At 42.1% G+C, this 14,506-nt stretch overlaps 1 protein-coding gene across 1 annotated transcript in view; it reads right to left on the bottom strand.

Moving 5' to 3' along the window:
* Positions 1 to 26: 26 nt before the first annotated feature.
* Positions 27 to 14,506, bottom strand: part of LOC114144183 (dolichyl-diphosphooligosaccharide--protein glycosyltransferase subunit STT3B-like) — a 29,274-nt gene continuing 14,794 nt past the window's right edge. Inside the window, exons 2-16 of the mRNA XM_028016726.1 lie at positions 13,642 to 13,750; positions 12,167 to 12,454; positions 11,527 to 11,592; positions 10,241 to 10,340; positions 9,265 to 9,363; positions 8,855 to 9,001; positions 5,462 to 5,510; positions 5,177 to 5,331; positions 4,254 to 4,465; positions 3,710 to 3,897; positions 3,455 to 3,626; positions 2,187 to 2,360; positions 1,997 to 2,110; positions 1,689 to 1,898; positions 27 to 979 (exon numbers count right to left, since the gene is read on the bottom strand). Of these exons, the coding sequence (XP_027872527.1) occupies positions 899 to 979; positions 1,689 to 1,898; positions 1,997 to 2,110; positions 2,187 to 2,360; positions 3,455 to 3,626; positions 3,710 to 3,897; positions 4,254 to 4,465; positions 5,177 to 5,331; positions 5,462 to 5,510; positions 8,855 to 9,001; positions 9,265 to 9,363; positions 10,241 to 10,340; positions 11,527 to 11,592; positions 12,167 to 12,454; positions 13,642 to 13,750 (2,164 nt within the window). The 3' untranslated portion in view covers positions 27 to 898. The remainder of the gene's footprint in view (positions 980 to 1,688; positions 1,899 to 1,996; positions 2,111 to 2,186; positions 2,361 to 3,454; positions 3,627 to 3,709; positions 3,898 to 4,253; positions 4,466 to 5,176; positions 5,332 to 5,461; positions 5,511 to 8,854; positions 9,002 to 9,264; positions 9,364 to 10,240; positions 10,341 to 11,526; positions 11,593 to 12,166; positions 12,455 to 13,641; positions 13,751 to 14,506) is intronic.

Raw genomic sequence — 14,506 nt, 5'->3', positions numbered from 1 at the left:
GATGAATTCACACTGTCCAAGAAAAACAAGTGTTAAAGAAACTTTATTTGAACCTCTTTATTCCAAAAGGTATGATCAACTCCCACACCTGCATCCAGATCATTACAATTGATGGAAGAACGTTTTCTCTCTGAAAATGGAGCCCGGATAAAAACTTTGCATTACGAGGACGGGACGGGCGCGCTCGCTTTAGTCTCTGCGCCGTCCGCTGTCCATCTAATAAATACTTCCCCCCATAACAGAGCAGCTGAGGAAAAGACTCAGCTGTTTCTGATGAGGCCTGTCCCGACGCCAACAGCTGGATGTTGTGGCAGAAGCCACACAGCAGAGGTAAAGTCGGCTCCGGCAAGACTCAAACGGGTTTTCACCGCAACATCCAGAAGCGAAAAGGGAAACCGAGGAACTGTGTGACTGGGGGGAAATTAAAAAGCACGGTAATGCAGCACAAACATCGAAATCTGCAGGCAGGACGCGGGTTTGGAGCTACGTTTAAAGTAAAAGTGACAGAATCCGGTGAGGCGTGATAAATTGTGTTGACCCAGCAGATGGAAACATGGCGGCTGGTTTCCAGCCTGTCTGACTGAAAGAACCTTCTGGAAGAGCTGGAGAGCTGTCATGAGTTCCTGAAAGAAGAGCAGTTAACGTTTGGCTCTAGCGTCCCTCTGCGGTTACAATAAGGGAAGGTCAAAGGTCATGGTTTTGTTTCTGCTGCGCCTCCTGTTGGCTAATGGATGAGCAGCACTCCGTTTCCAGACGAAACCTTCTGGAGAAGTTGATTAGTCTTGATCTGCTGCGTCTTTACTCCTGCTGTGTGTGTGTGTGTGTGCGTGTGTGTGTGTGTTTCTGGGTGGAGGTCTCCTGTCCTGCTGTCGGTCTGGGTCTGCTGGTGGTCAGCTCCCTACAGAGACTTCTTGGTCATTTTCTTCCCCTTCTTCAGGGACAGCTTGTTCCTGATGAAGCCCCGCTTCCTCTTGGCTGTCTGCACACAGGAAGAACAAAACAATAAAGACACATCAGGGTTAAAATTATTCAGAAGTATTCAACCCTTTTCATTTTGTTTTTAGATTTAATCATGATGCAACCATATATGTGCTGACATCATTTTGATCTGGATGGAAAATGATTCCTAGTTTTTACAAAAAAAAAGTTTTTGTGGTGGTTTTATTTTGATAAGCCTTCCTGATTGGGCAGAGATTGTCAGTGTCAATATTTCCCAGATTTATTACATTTAGGTCTGGACATTGACTAGGACATTATAACTGTAGCTGCAAAAGACCAAATCTTACGAAGTGTTTTTATTCTAGTTTCTAGTGAAGATGTTGAAGTTCACTTGAAATAAGACAAAACTAACTTACAAGTAACTTTTCAGACAGAGATGAGCTTGTTTTAACTCAATTTATTAATTACATGGAAAAAATATATTGTAATAAGTAAAATAATCTACCAGTGGAAGCATTATATATTTAAAATCAATATTAAGAAATTATTTACTTAAAACAGTCTCCTACTTCTTACTGTAAAGTTACTTATAGGTTTTGATTTATTTCAAGAGTACCAAGTTATTTGCAGTAGAAACTAAAGCTACTTGTTAATATTTGGTGTTTTGCAGTGATTGTCCTGATGGAAGGTGAATCTGTCACTGATGCTTATGACATGCATGTTAGCGTTAGCGTAACCCTGACCCTTACCTTTTTGGAGGTGTACTTCTGCCTGAGGACGTCGGTGCTGCGCAGCTTGCCCTCCAGCCGGTCCCGGTTCTCCAGCCTCTTCACCTTGTATATCCGGACCAGCCAGTGCTCGGAGGTGAAGGCCTCCTCCAGGTGCTTCAGCTTTATGTCCTTGTTGCCGATCTCGGCGTTCCGGGTCCGGTCGAAGCCGGGAGGGGTCCGGAAGTCCAGCTTTATACCAGACGTGAACAGAAACAGAAAAACATAAAGGCGGTGTTCTGGTTTGATGACACTGGTTGCTGTGGTAACCGCGGTGAAGCAGCCGGTACCTGCATCTCTCCGAAGCGGTAGTAGGACATCTTGTACATGAGGCAGTTGAGCAGCGTGGGCGAGCCGGCCTTGTCCACCCGGAACTCTCCCTGGGGGGTGAAGTAGTCGCTCTCCTGTGGTCAGAGCGGGGTCGGGTCAGAAAAGCGACAAAAAAAGTCTCGATACCTGCGGGGTCAGAGGTCAACTTACCCTGATGTCCTTTGGGTGCTCCCCCTCAGCAATGCGAACCATCCATAAGAACTTGTTGATGTCGTCCCCTGAGTAGCCGATCACCCCGCCGAAGATGATCAGAACATAGTCCACGTCCAGAGACCTCATGATGTCATAGGCTGCCGACTCGTTGGACGACATTGCTTTGCCCACCTGCATCAGAACACACACACCACACTGAGCACACACTCATTGTTCAGCCACAGGGCGAACACATCTTCCTCTTGGTGGAGGATGATGAAGACGACACACTTCATTCTCAGAGCGTCCACCACGTTGAAACCAAACCGCCGTTCATTAACGGATGAAGGACCTTAAAGCAGATTTCATTCAACCCAATAATAATTTGATAGTTTGATCTTGTAGGAATTTGTTATTTATTTTTCTTTAGAGAATCGTTCCAGAAGGATCTTCTGTAGCAGTCTGTGTTCCTTTGACTAATAATATGGTGTTCACTCCTTGCAAAGCTCCCCAAAAATGTTTAAATGGAGTCTGTTTGACAATGCTCTTAAGTATGTGATTATCCATCCACACTTTTTCCTTCCACTTAATTTTCTGTTAATATGCTTAAATTCAACACAGCTTCTTCTTGTGGCATTTATTCAGTCAGTGTGTCCTACTGACTCAGAGAAGTTTAGAGGTTCAGGAAGCCTCAGCAGGTGTTTGGAATTCATTTGCTGATTTATGTGTGAAAACCATCAGTTTCCTAGTTATTCTATGAAGTATATTCTAAATGTCTGAGACAATAAAGTTTGGGTTTTCATTCTCTGTAAACTATAATGATCAAGGTTTCAAGAAATAAAGGCTTGAAATGTTTCTATGAGAGTCTCCTTCAGACTAGCCAACAGCAATTAGCAAACACCTGGTGGAACTGAGCATCAGCTGAGCTACTTCTCAGTGAAACTGATAAAAACATTAAAGGGTTAATAGAAGAGCAGTGTTGTGAGGATGTCCTGGAGGCGGAGTTTCAGAAAACGCAGGAGCTTCTTAAAGAAACAGAGGCCCAGTTTCAAGGCGCTAAATAACAAAGTCAAATTTCTTTGAAGTAACGTGATATATAACAACTGAAGTTAACAGCCATTTAATTTTTATATAAAATGTGACCATGTGGCTGAAAACCACAAGATGCTGCTCCCTTAATTATACTTCTGTTAGAGGATTCACCATGTGGGGGGTCTGCAGGGTTATTCATCATCATTTGGAGGGTCTTTAATGAAAAGCTGTGTGGAAGCAGAGGCGGCTCTCACCAGAGCGATGTGGCTGTTGTTCCAGGTGTTGTTGTCCACCAGAGTGGTCCGGTTGGCCATGCCTGCTATCTGGTAGCCGTAGTCCCACCATGACATCACTCTGGCGTGTTCGTCCGTGTTCTGCCTCAGCCAGTAGTACGCCTCCCGGAAGTCATCCAGGATGTTCCGGGACCTGACCGGGACAGACGGAAACATGTCATCCATGTGCTTGCTTTGATCCCCCCGCCAACGACCCCGGCTTGCGATTCGGCGTACCCGTCGTGGTTGTAGGACGCCAGCACCACGCTGGGGCTGGAGTAGGCATTGCTGGTGACCCAGGTGCAGTGGACGGCGAACATCATGAGCAGCATGAGCATCAGCATGGTGACGATGGACTTAATGTTGGGGCCCAGGCCCTCCTCCGGCTTCTCCTGCTCAGACACGTGTTTCCTCACCTTGCCGGCCTGCAGGGGGCGCAGTCAGGACAGGTTAGTGGAGGTCCAGTAGGATTATTACACACATGCAGCAGAAAGCAGCTGGTTATCAATCACTTCAACTGTCATGTTGGATCAGATGTCATAAAAATCCTAAAATGGCTTTTTAGATACTTTTTAGAGCTAAGTGTTATATTAGCCATAGATTATTCAAACATTTTTTACATTCTGCAGATTTTTCATTTAACCACTTTACGCCTTTTTTTATACAATATTAGAAATAGCTCAACAGATTTATTTTCTAACTTTGCATTCAGTTCAAAACAACAGCTAGCTGGCCAATCATGGGTAAGGCTGCACACCTCGGTCCCCCAGCGGCCCCTCACCTTATCATAGAGGTTTCCTGCGTTCTTCCTGTCGTCCTCGTCGCTGCTGTCCTCGGCGGGCGGACTCTGTCTCTTCATGTCGTCGCCCAGGTAATGCTCGAAAACGCTGGAGAAGGCCACGGCCGACAGCATGCACACCACCGGGGTCAGAGTGAGCATCAGGCGCACCATGACGCCGGCGAAGTACACGGCGCTGATGGCGTACAGCGCCACTGGAGGCAGGAGGCAGACGAGGTTAGAGGTACTGAGCTATAGATGAAACCACAAGTTTACATACTCTTGAATAATAATAATTTTTAAAAAAAGACAAAAACACTTTTTATTCCTTACTGTCTGAAGTTACATCAGACCAAACTTCTCTTGTTTCAGGTCAGTTAGAATTACTTCAATTATTACTATTTGCTAAATGTCACAAAAAAAAAGACAGAGAGAGATAGATAGCTAGAGAAAAAGCCCCGCCTCCTGGCTCTGATTGGTTGTTTCCAATTAGCACTGGAAGAAGACAGAGAAGCTCCATTTTTTCACTGATTATCTGTTCCATAACATACTGTCACAGGATGGTAATAGTTTCAACAAATCTTTAAAACAATGCGGGGGGTTTCTAAAAGTTACAAACTGCAGCTTTCATGGATAGTTTTATAAATACACTCTGCCTTTACCGGTCCTCTAAGGTCATCCATAATCTTGATATGGCCCCAAAATTCTACAGGCAGTCACTGTGAAACGACAGAGCTCCCTCTCATAACAGTTTGCTTGCAGTGATGGTAACTACATAACAGCTTTCCACTGGAACCTACTTCACTTTCTGTCAGGAAACAACAACTTTGCTTAAAAATCGTCATAGTAGTTCTGATGATAACTCTGGCTGCCAGGTTCAGGACCTCTGCTGTAAACAACATGTCGATGTTCTGACGTGAGCTTACCAAAGACGCGTTCATCATTAATGTTCCTGATGCAGAACCAGAGGCCAGCGGGGAACGTACAGACCAGGATGTGGAGGTCGAAGAAGAACGAGACCCAGGTGGTGGGCTGATGCTCCGACACTGAGGCTATGATAGGAATGTGGATCTTAGCGTAACTGTGAAGTAGAGACATCAGCAGCAGCCTTTAGATGCTCTTCTTCCACTTTATCTCCCCCCATGAATGTTATTCTACAGACAGGAATGTCTTGAATCGGCAGGGCTGAGGTCAGGACTGCGAGAACTCACCCGGTGTCCCACAGGGAGTAGAACCGGCCGCTCCATGGAGCAATGTACCCTGAAGGGGAAACACACACAATGTTTGAGCTAAATGCTACACTCACAGACACACCAGCATGAACACACACTGCAGGGTGTGTGCCAGTGGTGTGACATCTATACAGTAGTTTATCTGCCCTGCATGGGAAGACCCACCGCACAGGTGAACATCAACATGTCTGACACTGCAGCATATGCAATGTGATCTACAGGTTGCATGTGTCACCATGGCAACCTACTCCATGTTTTCTAAAGATGACATGGAATGAAGACGACGCCTCTGAGATTAGGGGTACACGATATATCAGCATTGATCAGATATAAGTAATTTTTTTAGATATCGGTATGGATCCAATATAAGTTGCTTTTTAACTTGTTGTATCGATCCCATATTAATCATTTAACATATCGGTCCAATAAGTAAAACAAGGTTGCTAATAGCAACTAATGTTTATTTCCCTCTTGTTGCATTTGTGTTTCAGGAGGAAGCTGGTCATGTTCCACACTCTGAAACTACTTTAAAGTCTAGTTTAAAGTATACTGGATACATGTGGTTGTGTTATATTAGTTGATCAACAAAAGGTCACTTAGAAACATTTTGGTTTGAGCACAAATTCTAATCTGTTCTAGCAGTAATCTGGTCCAAACTGGGCACTAAAAGTGTTTTATGCCAACACACTATCTGTGTGTTTCCTTCCTCACTGAGGTAAGTCTTTGCCACCTGCTGCATAATTAATACATGTAATACTTTATTTCCAAAACACATCATTTCTAGATCCCATAAATCAAATATTTGTACTACCAATGACAGGGTAGAGGGCTAAATAATAAGGATGATTGTGTTTTATCTGAACAGAAATAGCTGCTAATTCTTTGAGCAAACTGCTTCAGTGCTGTAGCACCTGTGCAGTTATGGTTCTGATTAGCAGTTTGTCATAACTAGATGATTTGTGCAGAAACAGTAAAAACAGCATACATTTTTAAACACAGATTAGATTTTAGATTCGATTTAGCAAGAACAGGTCGTAAAAGTGTGTGGGGGGAAAACAAAGTATCATATTTGTGTTGTATATTTGTAAATGGCTGCCCTTCTCTCCAAGGGGTTTATTATTTTGTTTATGTCATTAGCATAAATGTGTTAAGAATGAGAACAGGCTCCGTGTGGAACAAAAAGTATTTTAACAGCATTTTGCCAGCTAAGAAGAGAAGCGGCCGGCAGAGTGTTCACCTCGTTTTGTCGTTCCTGAGCTGTTAGAACTGAGTGATTTGGCTGTAGTGAGCTTGTTGTTGTGCCTGAGTTACCAGCTGAAAAAGCAGACCCATTATCACTGACAGGGTAAAAGCCCCATCATGGTAATTGCTATCAAAACAACCTTTGCTCGCTAATTCCAGAGTTCTTCCCTCGCAGCACGACTCTGCGGCATGAACAGGAATGGACTAAAGCGCTCTTCAGCTCCGCATTAGCTTTTGCCAGACAATTAGCTTCATCATCCAAACTAAATACAACGGCAGCCGTTTAATCTCAGGTTTTCAGGGTGATCTCATAGAACCCATTTAACAAAACACTGGATTAAAGTGCCTGTTAGCCATCTCCATGAGGCAGGGCAGGTAGAAGTCATTACGCCTCTGTTACGCCAGTGATTTGTCAAACGAGCTTGAGGTTGACCATCGACGGACGAGTTAGCTTAGCGGGTCGAGGGGGTGATGGTTTGTGCAACCGGCCAGCAACAGGATATATAGGCACACATCTACAGTAATGAACACGTTGAGAAAGTTCCATACTTTTTGTCAGTCGATTCAGAAAGTGAAACTCATATCTGGCGCCCCAAACCGTCCCTGACAGTGGAAACCTTACTCTGGACTTAGACTAAGAGTCTGGTCCTCCAGACTCTGGGACATTAATATTTGAAATTAAATGAAACCATTCATCCGAAGAGAGGACTTTGGACCACTAAGCAACCATCCAGTTCATTTTCTCTTTAGCCCAGGTAAGAGGCTTCAGGCGTTCTCTCTGGTTTGACACCAAGAACAGAACATTTGTAGCCCATGTATAGGATTCATCTGGACCTAGCAGGTCTTTAATCCTCAGTCCATTCCTTGTGAAGATCCCCAAAATTTGTGAATGGATTCTGCTCATCAGTCCTGTCAAGGCTGCAATTCTCCCTGTCCTGGTGCAGATTTACAATTTTTCCTTCCTTGCTATGACTGTGCTTGGATGCAGTATTCTGAACAACCAGCTTCTTCAGAAGCTACAAAAGCTTTTGTGGCTTCTTCTCCTTATGTAGGACGTCAATAACTGTTTTCACCATTTAGAGGCTTTGGAAACCTCTGCAGGCATTTTCACTAAGTCAAAGTTCAGTTTGTTTGAGAAGGTGCGAATGCATAATCAAACTCTGATGCAGACCAAAAAAAAAAAAAAAAATCTAACTCTGGTCCATCTACAACCTTACGTCTCAATTCGGTTGACGTAAACTCTGGTGCGGTGAATCCTCTTGAATGCCAAGCTGACTGGATACCACTCCAAAAGGAGGAAGTGGACAATAGCTCAGGGCATTCTGGGTAAATGCAACCAAAACAAATGCATGAGTCTAGCACTAGAGGGAGAAATGGTTCATGGTCTTTTACAAAACCAAATCCTACAACCACTAACGTCTGATGCCACTCCATTATTTTTACGTTCTGTGAAAAAGAAAGTTGTGCTCATGTCTTTATCAGAGGTTTTCATGTCATTTCCTTCAGTGGTTCTTGGTGAAGTGTGAAAGAGAACCAAAGCAGCTAAAAATAGAACAAATGTTGCAATTTTGGTCTGCGCTCGAAGCGAGTCTACTGGCCTATCAGGTGTGTAAACAGCCTTACTTATTGGGACACCATGATTCTAACTTTTTCACAATACTCTAATTTTCGGAGACACTGAATTTTCATTATTTGTAAGCGATAATCAAAATGACAAGAAATAAAGGCGTGAAATATTTCACTATATGCAAAGAATATGCATGAAATGAGTTTCACTTTCTAAAATGAGTGATAAAAATGTATGAATCTTTTTTCTGGCATTCTAATTTTTTGAGACATTCCTGAACATGCATTAACAAGACCCAGAAGGCATGATTAAGGTGAGGTATGTTATGAAAATTTTAAGCATAGTTTCTCCATCATTATTCTTCTTGAAAATCTTGTGATCTATGAATGGTCAGAGGGATTCCAGAGAAGTCTTATTTCTGTTGGATTACGACAGAAATATTTAGTGAAAGAGTCTAAAGCTGTGAATCTTTAGCTACAAAGCACCAGCAGTAAAATATTTATCCAGATTTTGTTTCTAGCGCAAAGCAAAAATATCTTTTTTTTTTTTAAAGCCCCACCTACCTGTGTATGTTAGGTAGATGACAGAAAGGAAAACCACCCCAGCAGCCAGAGAGACTCCCAGGAAGAAGAGTGTCTGGAACTCCTGCTTGGTCAGTCGGTCCTTCAGATACTGCAGGAAGGCGTAGACCTGCAGCAGAACAAACACGCCTACAGGCAAAAGGAGCAAAACATTAGGAACGCTGCAATATTCCATCCAACAAAATGACAAATGAGGACTCGCATCCACTCAATCTGAACATACTGTAGTTATGTTATTACAAGATTCAAACTGTGATGTAATCTTCATTTAAAGTTCTAAAAGACTTTTATAAAACTATAATCTGACATGTGACACTAGGATTAACATTCATCAGCAGGGAAAGTTGTTTAAATACAACTTCCTCCGTCACTCGCTCTGATTGGTCATGTACCTGCTGCTGCCATGTGTTCGCTTGTTCTGATTGGCTGAAAGCCCACGAAGGGGATCTGCATAGACAGGATCAGGCCTAAGATGTAGAAGGTGCTGTATGCTGCAGAGACAAGCAGGTTAATGATTAAACCTCCAGCACAGATACACCTAAAGTAAATCAATAAATAAATACACCCTATATTGACTTTAGGTTTTATATGAGTTGGCCACTCTCCGGTTCTAAAAATGATTTCAATATACCTGAGGTGAATAGAAAGAAATGACTGGGGAAAAACAGTCAAAGTGGAAAAGCTGGGTGTGGTCCAATATGGCAGCTTTCATAGGATATTACACAAAAAAGGTAGCTAGGCGCGGCTGATCAAGCACACCAGGCTAACTGATCTTCATCCCACACTGGAGATTATCCTGGTAAATTATGTTAATAAAAGCTGTTGCCCCGGAGCAAACAGAAAGTACAGATTTAAAGAGAAGTGACAAAAGCAAATGAAATGGATAAGCAGTGCTTGCCAACGACAGACATGTTCCTATTGAATATTATAACTGTCTTCAGTCAGAGGCCACTTCAGATTTGCTGCAAAACTGACTGCTACCAGAAAGGCTTCCACCATCCACAGCAACTCTTTGAAGATGCATGCATGACAAGTTATGACATTTAATTTCCCTTTTGGATAAATAAAGGATTTTTGTGATTATGAAATTGAGTAAAATCATATTTCTATTTTTTTGTACTCAATGAAAATCTAATTCAATTGATTTCCGGAGCATCTAGAGCTCTACACTGAGTTCATCCAGGAAACATTCTGGATGAACAGAAGGGCGTAGAGGAAACATTCTCCTGAATACTCACCCTTTCAGTACTTTCTCTGCTAGTGGAGTTGCTAAGCATGCAAAGCTAACCCAACAAACATTCAGTTTATGTTTTTAATACAAACAGATAGGATAATTTTTGCAGAGCTTGTCTCTCTGCTGCTTCTCACCTATGTAGACTCTCTTACTGAAGCGCTGCATTAGCAGGAGGACAAACACGTGAAGAGGAATCAGGTTGATGATGAACACGTATCCGCCCCAGGCTGACACCTGCCACACACAGCACAACATATTTACTTCATTCAGAGCATTGCCTGAGATATCAATGACAAACTGCTTGTTCTCACATATCACCAATAGATTAAAAGCATTCGTTTATGAAGGGAAAAGAGCCAAAAAAAATAGAACAACCAGTGAAAAGGTAACAACCTCTATGTTAAATAATGAATTAGCTGCGATTAAGCGCAATTTAGAAATCTGAGTTCAACTTTACTTTTCACATCCAGGCCTGATTACTGCCAGACTCGTCAGATCTGTATTATCATCAAACAAATTTAGAGTAGATTTTTATTTTGCCCTGTCCTTTTATTGCAGTTGGTTGGGTGGGCAATGTGTTGTGCCATGTCTTTCTACCTTTACTGCACAGAAGAATGCATCTTTGTGCCATACCTCTTCTTGCCACAAGAGGCATCACAAAAACAACTATTTAGAAAAATTTGCCTCTCAACAAAAACGTTTTCTATTAAAGCTTTTATTTTTTTCACTGGTTATCTGACCCACATTATACTGTCAGGTCATAGTGGAAGTTGTAATAAATATTTACATATTGCAGATTCAACTTAATCATCCTAAAAAAAACAAAAGAGAGAGAGACTTTCCATGCTTGGCCTTCAGGGCTTCACAGACTGTGAGAAATATGATGACACTGACTTTTTGTAGGGGGAAAGATGAGCCAGAGTGACTGTTCTGGAGTGTCAATATGACTGGCTCACACTTTCATTCAAGGTTTGTGGTTTGAAGCTCATATTCAACAACTCTCAGAATCACTTTGGGGATTTCCGGTGATTTAAAAAAGCACAAGTGACACTTTGATCCACTCCCTAACGCGGCCATCCCTTCCTGCCTGGTCCTGATCAGCATCATGAGTCATGTCAAGTGAACGGTGTGGAACTGCACTCTAATTTGCAATTTTATATTGAATCAGACTGCAAAAAAATGGATTACATTCAAGAAGTACATACTTGAATATGAACTGACCCTTTTTTCCTTGTATTAACAAGATCCTGGGTTATTAATACTTTAATGAGGCAGTGTAAATGTTTTCTTGTGATTAAAGACAGAAACAGAAAATCTGAGTACTGTGATCACAACAGAAGTGACCAATAACTCATTTACGGTCATGAAACAAACAAAAAATAAATAAAACTATAAGAAGCATTTGTGTGCGAGTCCTCACCATGTAGAAGTAGGACAGGCAGCAGCCAATGGCCCAGAAGACAGATCCAGTTTTGACTGACTTTACCTGCAGTGCACAAATGAGAGCATTAACACACACACACTCACTCACACACACATGCACACACCTACATGAAAAGCTTCCATTAGCCTGAGCTACTCCATACTTTAGGACTTTGTTCTGTTGCAGCATGTCCAACTGTTGAATTATTCATCATGTTTCTCCATTTTTTAATGACTGATACAAAGTAAGGCGCCGTGTCTTGCACATTTTCCCCCTGCAGTGGCTAATGAGGCCATAACAGGGTTAACGAGGCCTGACTAAGTGACTCAGGTTAGAGCTGCTGCTGGAAGGATGGAGGAGGTGAGGTTAAAAAAGTACAGAAAGAGTCAATGAGGAAGGTGAAAAGACTATTGGAGTCAACTTCATCATAGTCAACATGGAACAATGGAATCCTGTTTTTACTCCATTTTAGCCCAATTTAATTGGAACTGAACAGATTGGAAATGGAAATGTGCCAATTCCAGCTTCCTGGAAGACGATGCCAAGAGGAAATGTAATTTAAGTTGGGTTATAAAACACTTCTAAGTGGAGTTTCAAGTCATAATAATCGACATTGCTAGAAATTGCTTGGGCGTACCCAGAGGTAGTAAGTGAACTGCAGGGCAAAGATGGCGATGCCCTCGTTGTCGAAGGAGCCGGCCACGGAGCGGGAGATGTAGCCTGGGACGATGGCGATGAAGCAGGCCGCCAGTAGCCCCGCCCCCTGGTTCCACAGCTCCCTCGTCAAGAGGAAAGTGGAGATGGAGGTCAGGCCGCTGAACACAGGCGCCAGGAAAACGCACACATCCCGGATGTGGACGGTGAGATGGAGCAGGTTCAACACATAGTGGATGAGGCCCGCCGTCACCATGAGGCCCGGGTACACCTGGGAGCAGACGGGTAGCAAACCACTCCAGTTAAAGAACAAAAAAACAAACACTTCAATGAAAAAGTCACCTACACAACTCAGGGTACAGTTTAGCGTAAAAGGTCCACCACTTGTTTTCACACAAACGATGACAGGTACTTATGGTAGTTTAATTACATCAATGTGCAATCTTCAGAAAGACACCAGTAGTTTAACCTGAACATTTAGTCCTGCAAGTTTAAGTCAAAGTTAAAGCGATTTGTACAGATCATATTTATGAGACTGCAATGATATGGATGAATCAGGTTAAAAAGCACTGGGACAATAATACACTGCACTCATCCTGGTTGTTTCAGTTCTAACTGATATATAAGACCTAATAGTCTAATATTAGTCTTATTTACTATTAGATTTCATTTTATTTTTTTACTAAATCTCTTAACATTAACATAACGCTTTCTGCAGGTTTTACCAGCTCATATTTAAGACTCTCCAAGACTTTTTAAGACCATTATGAAAGAAATGTAAGACCTGTATTAAGACAGAAATGTACAAAAGAAAAATGCATATTTGATATTGTAGTAGTGTTGAGCCTTTTTGCACAGAATGCATGCAACATCTTGTGGGTTGGCAACAGAAGTGAGACAGTGGCAAAGACAAACATTGTCCAGCACCAATCATAAATGTACATATCCCCATGATAGATGCAATAAAAAAAAGCTACCCAGCTATCTAGCTAGGGTATATTAGCAGCTAGCGGTGGCCTCAACTACCTCAAGTCACAGAACGGAATGAAGACTAAGCTACATGCAAATAAACTACATAGAATATGAGTTTAAATAGTCCTAAATAATAATCCCTGTGATAAACATTTTTAAGGCCATCTAATTTTTAAAAATTAATTAAAGACTTTTTAAGGGTGCGCAGAAACCCGGTGTAATATGGTTTTTGCTCTTCTCTCTGCTTCTGATGAAACAAATGTAGTTTTGAAGTCGTTTTATCAGTTAATGGTGGAGAACTGAGAAACAGGAGCAATACAGAAGAGGAGAGAACTTACAGGGTAGTAACTTAGCTGAATCAGATCAGCATACTATGATATCATGGTTTATCCATGATATCATAGTATGCTAGTTGAGAATTATACAGAGAATAAAAAGAAGCTGCCCTGCAAGGTACGCAAGACAAAAAGTGGAAATAACGCTTACCGTGCCTCCGACTATCCTACCAAGAGGATACCAGGCTCGTTCATCAAACCAGTTGAGGAACTCATAGAAGCCATTGGAGGTCAGGTGGTGAGTGGACCTGTAGTTGAACCTGCAACATGAGTCAACAAAAAAAAAGAGGAGCACTTGGTTAATTTAGGAAATGCACCAACAATTGCTGGGAAGCAGCGGCCTCCATCTGTGTTGGACTCGCTCTGCCACAGCACCGTACAGCTCATCATGTACTCTGCACCGTACAAGAGCAGAGTACATGACGTAAATTTTCAAAGAAAAAAAATTAAGTAACATTTTTTTAAAGTGTAATAAAAAATGTAAATAAATATTTATTCAAACTAAAAGGAACTTTAGTTACATGTTCTTTTTATTTCAAATGCATCTTTTCCCCCGATCATAATTCAACAGCTGGCTTCAACATTTATTTTTTCAATTTTGACCAAGTTTTGTTTTCCAATTATACAATAATTTTGACCCTCTCTCAGGTCCATACTTGTGAGCGGCATCATTTTAAAAAATACATTTCTATTATTCCTTATTTTGAGACAAACGTCTGAGATCACCATGGCAACACATGCACCACCCTGTTGATCCCTGTAGAAACCTGGTGTTGGGTTAAATAACGTCTTGCAGAGGCTGAGTGAACTCTGCTCAGTGAGCTCTGGACCTGACAGAACCTGTAGACACTCCATAGAAAGGATTTTCTTTCAGTATAACAGTGAGATGCAGCAGTAAGGGGAAGGGGCACAAAAGAGGAAAATTGTGTGTGGGAGCAAAACAAAGAAACCAAGCACCAACTGACCTTCACCCTCCCAGGACTCTAAGGTGGATGGGAGGTGTCACCTGTTCTGAA

Source organism: Xiphophorus couchianus, chromosome 5 (genome assembly GCF_001444195.1).
Source record: "Xiphophorus couchianus chromosome 5, X_couchianus-1.0, whole genome shotgun sequence".
Lineage (NCBI taxonomy): Eukaryota > Metazoa > Chordata > Actinopteri > Cyprinodontiformes > Poeciliidae > Xiphophorus > Xiphophorus couchianus.
The sequence above is the reverse complement of the archived record's forward strand: the minus strand, read 5'-3'. Positions and strand labels throughout refer to the sequence as shown.